General features: G+C 35.0%; 1 protein-coding gene and 1 non-coding gene across 2 annotated transcripts; both read left to right on the top strand.

Moving 5' to 3' along the window:
* Positions 1-210: 210 nt before the first annotated feature.
* TRNAV-AAC (transfer RNA valine (anticodon AAC)) lies at positions 211-284 on the top strand. Its single transcript has one exon. It is a non-coding gene; the product is annotated as a tRNA-Val (tRNA).
* A 10094-nt stretch (positions 285-10378) lies between these two features.
* Positions 10379-11528, top strand: LOC104790832 (expansin-like A3). The gene is made up of 3 exons (XM_010516618.3): positions 10379-10574; positions 10660-10954; positions 11038-11528. Exons 1-3 carry the CDS (start codon positions 10454-10456, stop codon positions 11411-11413), a joined length of 792 nt encoding a protein of 263 aa, XP_010514920.2. The 5' UTR covers positions 10379-10453; the 3' UTR covers positions 11414-11528.
* The last annotated feature ends 947 nt before the right edge of the window (positions 11529-12475 follow it).

A 12475-nucleotide genomic window follows, 5' to 3' on the forward strand; every position in this document is an offset into this window, starting at 1 on the left:
CAAAACTTAAAGTAGGACAAGTCCAATTAGCACACGATTCTAAGTTCGTTTCCGTTACATACGAGAAGAAAACACTGTGTGTTCCAAAAATCTTACATTTGTTTTCGTTAGTGAAAAGTAGAGCTTCAAAGGTGGCATCCAAATTGAGCTGGAGGTTGTTCCATGGACGTTTTGTTGTTATAAATCTTAGAAATGTAAAATTGGCATGCAGGTTTCGTGGTGTAGTTGGTTATCACGTCAGTCTAACACACTGAAGGTCTCCGGTTCGAACCCGGGCGAAGCCATTGTTTTTGTTTTTGTTTTTGTTTTCCCTTATATTAAAACCGTTGAGTTACATTTAACATCTTCATACATAACATCTCTTCAATGTTTGTGAGTCGTATTAAAAAAGCCCCTAAAATCTTCTAAATTAACAAAATACAATACCTGTTCTTTTTCCAATAACATCATTAAGGACAAGGTGATGCTCCCCGAAGTTTTCCTCGTTGCGATGGACACAAATGCAATTTGGATTAAGTATATCAAACGATCATGCAATTTGGATATAATTTATATAAATGAGAAACCAAAGCACATAAACGAAGGAAGAATATAATCAGAGATGTCATTAGCTTACTTGCTTACAAAGAATTAATTGAGCTAAAAAATGTCGTAAATAAAATTCTATGCCAAAACAACGTCTACATTTTGTCTCTTCTTCGTTTCCAAAGGCTAGAGTGATTTCTTCTTGTTCCCTTATTCAGTTATTTTCTAAGCATATTTTTTTTTCTTTGGTCTCTTCTATTATTTAGTGGACTAAGTACAAACGTCCTCTGAAATATTTGTTTTGTTTGTCTATCATGTTCTTTGTTTCAATGTAAACGCTAGAGTAATATCTTCTTCATATATACTCTTCTTGTTACGGACATTGTAGCACTAAGCTGATTGATGAGTCTTCTTTTACCAAATCTCATTTAGCACTAAATTCAAGAGGACATGAGTGTTTTCTTTTATTTTGATGTGCATCATTTTAAAAGTCAGCTATAATTGATATAGAATCTCACATGTTGTAATCAATGCCGTGGATATGACAGAGGCGTTCTCACATGAGATGTTTAGTTGTTACCAATTTGTTGAATGTTTTGAAGATTTCATTGACCCAAATCAACAATCTAATAAACTTTTGACATGTCCGATAGAGTTTAGTGATAAATCACTTGGAATTAGTAGAGGCTAAGAGACACATCTAGGCTTTAATAAACTAGTTTGCTAGTGGAAATGTGTTATTATGGACAAAGTGACGAAGAGGATTTGGGCAACAATATTTTGGGGATTATAATTGTTTTCAAAACAATATGTTGTGTATAAAGTAAGATAAATATTTGTTTTAGATGATGAAGAACTAGGACCATTTGCAACCTAACTCTATTTTGGCGAAAAGACTTCTTCAACATTACTCCATTTTCATCTCCAAAATAGTTATCCAAATACCTTTAGATTCATTACTCTATTATAGATTTAAACCTTTTTATTTACAAATTAATCTTATGTGATACATGCAGTCACATATGGAACAACAAACTAATACCATACGATTTTATACTGGAGTTCAGAGGACTAAGAAGGATCTATATATGTACACGGTACACTCCTCAAGAACTAAATTAGGTCATTCTAATAAAAACTATGTCACTATCATCATCGAAATTTGCAAGCAAAGAATCCGACAAGGAAACAACATAACATAGAGATGTCTACATCTCCTAAGTTGTACAACCATTAAACACACATATTGTATCCAAATGGTTGTCACTTACAATAAAATAATAAAGATTGTAAAAATGAAAGGAATAAATTGGGATGAATAGTGACAAAAAAAATTGCGAACATCATGATGTAATTTTATTTTCAAATTTACTTGTCATCTTAATATATACAGTGTACTTCCTATTTTGCTTTTATATTTGTATTCATTTTAAAATATACAATTCACATGATTTAGTATCACTTACTTATTAATATTATAACTATTTTTCAATTTTTATTCACTTATATTAGTATTGCTCTAATCATGTATTATTTATTAGTTTTTGCTTACACATGTCAAATTTTATTGAAAATACATGTGTAATATAATTAGCATACAATGAATAATATATTGATTTTTTTAGTTTTCTTTTTTGATTTAGAAAAATATTTTATTTAAATATAAACATGTAAAATTCTGTAAATATAATTAGCTGTCCTACTATGTTGATAAATACGTGTTAACATATAATCAATATATTTGACACGTGACATGATCTTGTTAATGAGACGTTTATAAAAAAGAAAATCTCAATCATGTGTTGGAACCAGAAGTTTTACCAGGTCCTTGCGTTGAATCATCATCATCTCTTTGCTCTTGTGCTATCTATCCACAATCTGATAAGCTCTGTTCCAGTTCTGATTCGATATGTAAATCATTCCACCAAGCCAAAAAATCTTAAAGGTGGGGGGTCCTAGTTATTACACATGTGTGTTCTCTCATATGTTGACATGTCAATATGCCATGCCAAAAAAAAATCCGACTCGGTTTGACTTTGAAGATTCCACTTTATTTAGTAGACGGTAAAGCCGAAGCATTTTTCTATACCAAAAGTCAAGGCCCAAACGGCCCAAAAAAGACACCAAGTACAGTTAAAAAATTTTAAGCTCTCCCCTCTAACCCTAATATATACTATTTTTCTTTTTCGATAGATAAACACGCTGCTGCCGATAGATAAACAACCCTAAATCTCTCGCCACCGTTTTTATAGATATGCATTTTTCTACTCTCCGACGAAAGAGCAATAAGAAGAAGAAGGGAAAGGGTAAAAAGCGATGTTCCAAGAATGATGTTCTTCCGACATAGCTCCTCCCGTCGCTGCTCCCAAATTGCCTAAATACAAAAAAAAATATGATTTATTATCACTTACTTATTAATATTATAACTATTTTTCAATTTTTATTCACTTATTAGTATTGCTCTAATCATGTATCATTTATTAGTATATAGTAATATATGTTATTTTAAATATTTTATATTACATAAATATTTATTAGTATATAGTATATAAGTTTATATTACATAAATATTTTTTAAAAATAAGTATCTTTCAAATCTTGTACAAAACTTCTCAAATATTTCTCTCAATTATTGTTTATAGTTTTATTAGTTCACTCAATAGTCTTTCCACTATCCAACAAACACAAAAAAACTAACATATTATTTTTTATATTATTTAAATTTAATTATGAAGATAAATATTATCCAAGATGATTAATCCAAAACTAAAGACGCTCATCCGAGATGATTGATGAAGTGATATATTAGAACCATATGGGGAAATGATTCAATTGTACCAATAGAAGTGAGACCAAAACATAACTTATATATATTTGCAATTCAAAACAAATTGTTTTTAATAAATTAAACAGAAAAACAAATCTCATGACAAAAGAAAAACTCCACACTCAAACTGAGAACATCGCATGCCCATAAGCAAACAATAATCGACAAAAAGTCCACAAAATGAAAACTTCACAGGCCCAGAAACAAAACACAAAACAAAATCGAGAAATTTTTTTAAAAACCTCTTTTTAGAGAGTAGAGAATCCAATGCCACCAAAACCATCCAAAGATTGTAATCCGTCTAAAAGATGTCCTGTAAAAGTAAACAGTACATTTGTATATTACATTAAATTTGAAACCACCTTTATCGTAGTAATCAAAATATCTCTATTAATCTATTAGATTTTTTATTATTGTAGGGAGCTTGAGATTTTGAGAACAATCCTATTCCTGCCGACAAGACATTAACAGGTAGCATAAGAGACGATAGGGACATTGCGCTTGTAAAATACTTGTTAAAGTATTTCCTCGACTCTCTTTGTGAGTTAAAAAAAATAAAGCAATGAAAAAGCCTTTCTAAGTTTCCAATGGTTGGCACTCAACAATCTCAATCTCAAATACAGTCCATGGATCAGTTCGAAAGAACTTTGCTTCATAATCCTATATCCGTGAAACATGATCTTGATAAGTAGCTTTTTTTTTCATAACCTTTTTTTTTGCCTTTGCACAATGTTCTTCAGTTACAATCAGGTTGTATTCTCTCGTGATCTCCACAACCATCTCTCCTTTGGTAAATTTTAGATTCTTTCTCAACCGTTTTTCAAACAACTAAACAATTGCTCATACCTTCAACATCTTTGAGTATTCTAACCTTGCATCGTATTTTTTTATTCTGATAGGAGCAATAACATTTTCATGAATATTTTTGAAACAACCTGACCCTCTGCAACCGCGATCCGCTCGAAGCCGAAAGTCGAATCTCGCACCCAACTTCCTCCAAATCGCCTAATACTCAAAACCCAAGCCATATACGTCCATAGGAACCTGTAGCAACCAATCCCAGCAAGAAAAACACACAAAACAATAACAAACAAAAAAGAACAAGGAAATCAAAGGCTTAGATTAGCCATGGTCATGCACACACCTCTTTGCAGGAAGATTTTGACCAACAATGAACGAATCCACACTCCCAGCAAGCTTCCCACACGTTCCTAGCCTTGAATCCTCACTCCCACAGCAAGATCTCACTCACAAAGCCTTAAAATCTCACAATCTCTCTCTAGAACCTCAAGAACAAAGTTTTCTCCCTTTTCTCTCCAAAACAACAAAGCGGCGACAAAACAAACTCTAAAACCCTTCTTGTCGTCGAAACCCACTTAAGTATCCCGGTTCAATGGTTTCCTTGAACCAAACCGAACCAAATAGATTAAAATTTCAATCTGGTCAAACCAGAAACCTTGGTGTCGACCGACACCACCATGGGTGTTGATCGACACCCACCCCCAAAACGCAGAGTTTTGGTTCTCGGGCGTTACAACAATCAAACCAAACAACGGAAATTAAACAACAATTACTAATATCCAATGAATATCCAATAATAAAATAACCAATATTAGATCGTAGTAAATAACCAATAACCAAACAACATGAAAGAAGGAACCAGCAACCTAGAAATGTTCTATTGTCCCAACTCTAGCAACCTAACAGAAGCCAGACAACAACTAATCAAGCCACTAGAACATACTTTTCTTCATTGCCTTGATTCCACGATCACACTTGGCCTTTACCTGCACCACAAACACAAATTGAGATGCATGAGTATTTAATAAATACTCATTGAGGCAACCCCTCCCATCTACTAGGTTATACGCACAAGCAACTGCGATACCAATGTCAAACACAATCAACAAACAAGACATACAAACCAGGGAACAAGTATCGTCTTCATTGGAAGGGAGGTGTCGAACGACACCAGCCAAGTGTTGATTGTCACTGGCATTGGTGTCGACCGATACTACCCGACAGTGTCGATCAATGCTGATCCTTGGTGTCGACCGACACCCTCATGGTGTTGATCGACACTAACTCTGCCACCACGATCCGCTCAAAGCCGAGAGTCAAATCTTGCTTCCTATCGCCTCCAATCTGCCCAAAACTCAATCTCAAAGCCATATGAATCCGTAGGAACCCTATAGCAACCATAACCAGCAAGAAAACACCACAAACAACAACAAACAAGCAAGAAAAACGAAATCTGAGGCTTAGGTCAGCCATGGTCATGCACTCACCTCTTTGCAGGAAGATTCTGACCAACATCAACGAATCCAACCCTCCTAACAAGCTCCTAACACGATCCTAGCCTCAGATCTCCCAAGAACAGCCAAGAAATCTCACATTCTCTCCCAAAACCTCAAGAACACTGTTTCTCTCCTTTTCTCTCTGTCTCAAGCGGCGTAAAACAACAAAAACACGACCTAGGTCGTTCTCCCACTTAAATATCACGGTTCAATGGTTCTCTTTAAACCAAACCGACCAAAATCAACAATTAAATCGAACTGGTCAAACTAGAAATTATTGGTGTCGACCGACACCACCCTTGGTATCGATCGACACCCATCCCCAAAACGCAGAGTTTTGGTTTGCGGATTTTAAAATTTTACATAAGTAGTCGAGCAATTTGCACCAATAGTCAAATCCTATGGCCTATAAAGCTTAATGTTATATCGCGTTTTCAAAGATTACCACAACACTGGAATCTTGAAAACTGCTGGGAAATTGAATGTTTTCTTCAACTTAAGTAGCTATTCAGGATCTTTAGCTTCTTGAGCAGCACCACCCTCGCCTTCATAATCATTTTATTCATTATTGTGTGACAACGGTTTTGGAATCCTTTCATCATCCCAAATTTCATCACCACTATTTGCATCACTCTCGCCTCCATCATTACCTTCTCTCGCAGACTCTATAAACTCAACTTCAAAGTCATCAAAATTTTCTTCTTGTACACTTGGATCTACATCATCTTCCTTTACACCTACATCTGGTTTCATAATAGTAACAATGCCCAACCTCATTAAAGTATTCATCGCCAACAACCTCACAATCATCCCCACTCACAACTTTATGATCTTCTTCAATATCGTTTGGCATTTTTCGTTTTTGATTCTTTTGTTGTTCCTTAGATTGCCATCGCCTCGCTCTCCGGTGGGTAACGAAATACCTCAATCTCTAGTTATTATGGGATTGCCACCACCTCAGTCTCTGGCGGGCATCAAGCCACCTTAGTGTCTGATTGAAATGATCCGACACATTTTTTCCTTTTTAATACAATAATTAACAAGTGATCTCATACTCACTAACAATACCAATCAAATCAAACAACAAAAATAACCAGCACTAAACCATCAATTATCCAACAAATACTTAATTAACCAATATCAATATTCCAAGACAAATCCAACAATTCCAAAAGAATAACAAAAACCAAGGAACTAGCAATCATAGGCAACATCTTAAAGATCCAACTGTAGCAGCCTAACATAAGCCAGACAACACGTCAACAAGCCTCTAGAACATTTTCCTCTTCATTCACTTGATTCCACGATCACACTTTGTATTTACCTTCACCACAAACAACAATTGAGATGTGTGGTGATCCTCCCATCTATTGGGCTATACACACACAAAAAAAAAAAAAAAAAAGCAATACACAAAAGCAAGCAAACTAGACAACTCTGAACACATGCGTCGACATTGCGCTCTTGCGTCGAATGACACACTCCCTGCATCGACCAATGCAAGGCCTTTGCATCGACTGATGCATTCCTTACATCGACCGATGCAACGCTTTTGCATCGAACGATGCAACGCCTTTGCTTCGACCGATGCACTCCTTTTATCGAATGATGCAACCTTGCGTCTCCACCAAATCCCTAGCTGCCTCGATCAATGCAGTTACGCGAATCATCGCCGACCACGATCTCTCTCGCCTTCTCTTGGCTCCAACCAATGTCAAATCATATGTGTTGCCAAATCCGACCTCAACAGGCAACAACCACCACGACAACAAAACAAAGACAAGCACACAACCAATCAATCATCCAAAAACACACAAAACACACATCTAATCGCTTCGCACTACAAGAAGATTTTGCACCAAAAACGATGAAACATCACCCACAACAAGCTTCCCACAATGTCCTTAGCCACAAATCTCCACTCCAGTAACAGATCGCTCCATAAATGGCTTAGAACTCCTCAAGAACGCTCACATGAAATTTTTAGAGAGAAAACTTACCAGACCCATTTTTTTATAATATTAATAATCTAGTGATCTCATACTCACTAACCACCTAACCACATTCAAACCAAACAGCGGAAATAACCAAAGGATACCATTAAACCAATAACCAATAAACCAATAACTAATAAACCAATAACAAGTATTAATTCAACCAACAGAGTCATAAAACATTAGACCAGCAACCTAGCAACGTTCTAACGACTCAATTCTAGCAACCTAACAGAAGTCAAACAACACATCAACAAGCCACTAGAACATCCTCCTCTTCATCGCCTTGATCTCACGATCACACTTTGCCTTTACCTGCACCATAACACATATGAGATGCGTGAGTATTATCATAAACACTCAGTAAGATCAATTTTTTGATATTCTAACTATTCTATTCAAATAGGGAAAAATAAGACAATCCTCTCATCTAATAGGCTATATACACAAACAATTGAACCAAGGAAATCAGACATCAGCCGCACCAACAAACAACAATGAATAATCAAACCAGGAAAATCAGACATCAGCCGCATCTTGAAAAGGTTGTGTCGACCGACACCCTCCTGGTGTTGATTGACACGGCCACCAGACGAAGGTTTCATCAGCCAACACATAACCTGTGTCGATCGATTCATGCACCTTGCGTCGACCGACACACAACCTGTGTTGATCGATGTAGGCACCTTGCGTCGACCAACACACGGATCGTCATATGCTTGAGATTTCCCGAAATCCCTAATTGCATCGAGCGACACCTCCACATGGCATCGATCGATTGGCACACGCCTTGCGTCGTTTGACGCAGATGCCGAGCATCGTCTCCCTCGAAGCTCCATTCTACATCTTCGTTCCTAAATGCACCTAACTCAATCCAAACCCACAAAGGACTCTCACAAAGGCCTCAAGAACCACAAAAACACTCCACCAAACCAAGAAATCAACCATATAACACATAAACACGAAAATCAGATAATCTCAAGTTTCGATCAGCCATGGTCATGCACTCACCTTTGCAAAAGAAGATTCTGACTCAAAAACTGAGGAATACACACTGTTAGCAAGCTTCCCACATGATCCTAGCTTCAGATCTCTCAAGAATAGCTAGAAATCTTCAAAAACTCCCAAGAACGCTCAAGAACACTTATTCTCTTCTTTTTCTCTTTGGAACGACTAATGAGCGGCTGTCTCAACCCTCAACTCGACTTCCAGCTTATAAACCCTGGTTTAGGGCTTCCTTTAACCCAAACCGTTCAAATCCAACGATTAAAGTCAAACCAATCGAACCGAGAATTAGGCTATGTCGATCGATGACCTACTATGTCGATCGATGCGCCTACTGTGTCGATCGACACACATCCTTAAACCAAACAAACCGGTTTGCGGATGTTACAAAACTCTTAATCCAACATTAGGGCGTCAAACTCCCCTATTATAAGCAAACCTTAGGTTTTTTCCATCAAACCGCGCCGAATTAGAGGCATTGAAGTTAATCCAAGCACAAACCGCACAGTTACATCGATCGATGTCTATCCTTGGCATCGATTGATGCTCAAACCGGAAATTCGGTTTGCGGATGTTACACTGATCCTAGTGGGATTTGATCTCTCAGTGTTCGATGGATTCTGAAACATCTCATTTTTGCAAATTGTGATGTTTCGACTTCTGCGCCTCCCGTAACTATCAATGGCAACGACCAACGAGTCAAAAGCTTTTTTCGTCCTCCACGGATCCGCGTCATTGCGGGTATTTGAGAATTTGAGCTTTTTTCAACAAGATCTAGAGGGAATTTGAGTTTTAAGATTTTTAAGTTTAGGGACTATAAATTAATTTGGAAATGAGATTGTCTCAATTTGAAGACTTTGTTAAATTGGGTTTTGGTAAAACACCGTCGTTTTGCATAAACGAAAACGCTAACATATGAAAATAATTTCATAAACTTTATTTTAACAATATAATGTTGAACCTCAAATGGCCGAGTCAACAAAATTTATCTATTTTTTAAAAAAAAAAAATCAACATAAATTTAGTGATTTTAAAATGAAATTCAGAAATTGAAATAACCATTAGAAACTTTGATCTTCAAATCCTTAACCGATGCCAACCAAAATAATGAACCGGAAATAATGGCAGAACCGTAATAAGCAAACAATCTATGGGTATAGTTATCCTACTATATTAATTGAGACTAATTTTATAAAGGCTACAAAAATTACATTGTCATGCCATTAGTCTTAATCCAAATGTTTAATTTTTTAGTAAGAATAAAAATATAATTTCAATATTAGACTAGTAAAATCTATTAAATAATTATTAATTTAAAACTGTAATATACATCAAACAATTAAAATACTATAATATTCTAAAATAATTAATAACTTTTTAAGATAATATAATAATAATTTTTATATATTAAGTAAATATTGTTTCAAACAAAATAACTTTTTAAGATAATATAACAATAATTTTTATTATTACATTATAATTTTTGGATATATCCTGATATATTTTGTAAATTTGTCTTTTGACATTTAACCTTTTACCAGTTACTAAATGAGCAATTAAATTTGACATTTGACTAATGACTATGAGGTTTTTTTTTGAACAAAGACTAATGACTATGAGTATAACGCGTAATTAGAAAGAATACACTGACTCTATGACTATAGATAGCTGGCATCATCTCTCTATTCATCTTTCACTATTATATAATTCCATTCTTTGTCTCTTCTCTTTTCATATCAATTCCATTTCAATCTCTCGTTTCCTCATACATATATTATTATTTGTTTCCTCTAAAACTAACAAAAATGAGAAGCTTTCTCGACCTACTCGTACTGGTATTCCTCTTCTCATCATCTGTTGACGCATGTGACCGATGTCTTCATAGTTCTAAAGCAGCTTATTTCTCATCTGCCGCTGCTCTCTCTTGTAAACATTCTCATCTTCTCTCATTTATAACTTCTCTTAACTACTTGTTTCTTTCTTTTCTTATGTCTTGATGGGTTTTTGGCAGCCGGAGCTTGTGCTTATGGCTCGATGGCTACGAGTTTCTTTGCTGGACACATTGCGGGAGCTATACCTTCCATTTACAAAGATGGTGCTGGCTGTGGAGCTTGCTTTCAAGTAAGATGCAAGAACCCCAAGTTGTGCACCAGTAAAGGAACCATTGTGATGGTCACAGACTTGAACACGGGCAGCCAAACCGATCTTGTCCTTAGTAGTAGAGCTTTTAGGGCTATGGCTAAGCCTAGTGCTGGTGCTGACAAGTATCTTCTCAAACAAGGCATCGTCGACGTTGAATACCAAAGGTTCCATTCTTGAAACAACCAACTTCTTGGTTTTTTTATGTTCACTTGATTTACTAATAAAAACATTTTGGAAATGAAAACAGAGTTCCTTGCAATTACGGTAAAAGGAATTTGCACGTGAGAGTGGAAGAAGCAAGCAAAAAGCCAAACTACTTGGCGATAAAGCTTTTATACCAAGGAGGCCAAACCGAAGTGGTAGGCATCAACATTGCTCAAGTTGGTTCGTCACAATGGAGTTACATGACTAGAAGCCACGGAGCCGTGTGGGCTACTGACAAAGTACCAACCGGAGCTCTACAGTTTAGGTTTACGGTGACAGGCGGCTACGATGGCAAAACGGTTTGGGCGAAGAGGGTTCTTCCGGCCTCATGGAAAGCGGGGAGGATCTACGATGCGGGGGTTCAGATCACCGACATTGCTCAAGAAGGTTGTGATACATGCAGTCACATATGGAACTGAGTCAACTGACTCATTACAATTCTCCTTATTTAGGCAAACAACAAACAAGTGCCATATAATTATATATTAGAATTCATTTATAAGAAACAAGAGGACGACTAAGAAGATCTATATATTTGTTATATGTACACGGTACACTACTCAGGAACCAAAGTTCATTCTAAAAAAACTAGAGTCACTATATCATTGCAATATGCAAGCAAATTAAAGAATCCGACAAGAAAACAAAGTAACATAGAGATGTACAAGCTATTAAACACGCATATTGGATGCAAATGGTTGTCAACTAAAAAAAAAATATGAGATGAAAAAACAAAATGTGTGGAATAAATTGTGACAACCATTTTGGTTGACAACTATAGTGAGGAAGATGAAAAAGAAAAAAAAATTATTACATTAAGATATTTTGAAAATAAAATAATCGATTAAAAGAATGCGATAATGAAATAAATTTGTTTTACCGTTTTCAACTAAGCACAAAAGTTACAACTTAGAGCTCTGTTTGAACACGAGACATTCCTAGCTAGAAAAAGGAATTTGATTACAAAAAACAAAATTTGTTTTTAAAAATATTAATAATATAAAAAGAGAATTATCAAAAATTACAGAATTTATAGAAAAATACAAAGTTTTTTAAAATAATTATAAGGAGATTATATATATATATATTTCATAAAATTCGAAATTATAATATTATTTACTTATTTTTAAATTTAAGTTATTAATTCTACAAAAAAAATATAGAAAAAGGGATTAAGGAAAATATACAGTTAATTATTGATTCTAAATTTTGTAAATACTCACTTCTATATAAAAATTGTCTCATACTTAAATAAATTATTCAAAAACACTGATTTCAACTTTGTTTAATTGAAATTTTCTTTTAATGGGAAGATAAATTTTTTTTATTTTTTAAAACCAAAATTTTGTCATGCTTTCTCCTTTTTCAATTGGGAATAGATAAGATTAATATGTTGACCCAAAAAAAAATTAATATATCCGTTTTCTTTTCCAAATACTGTATTTTTAAAATTATTATATTATTTTTATATTGTTTTATTT

Source organism: Camelina sativa, chromosome 6 (assembly GCF_030686135.1).
Source record: "Camelina sativa cultivar CO46 ecotype springtype chromosome 6, ASM3068613v1".
Classification (NCBI taxonomy): Eukaryota; Viridiplantae; Streptophyta; class Magnoliopsida; order Brassicales; family Brassicaceae; genus Camelina; species Camelina sativa.

Excerpts from the sequence above, each read along its gene's own strand:
- LOC104790832 (XM_010516618.3), top strand. The coding sequence starts at position 10,454 with ATGAGAAGCTTTCTCGACCTACTCGTACTGGTATTCCTCTTCTCATCA. Across the intron at positions 10,575-10,659 it reads ATCTGCCGCTGCTCTCTCTT|CCGGAGCTTGTGCTTATGGC; the intron begins GTAAACATTCTC and ends GGTTTTTGGCAG. Across the intron at positions 10,955-11,037 it reads GTCGACGTTGAATACCAAAG|AGTTCCTTGCAATTACGGTA; the intron begins GTTCCATTCTTG and ends AAATGAAAACAG.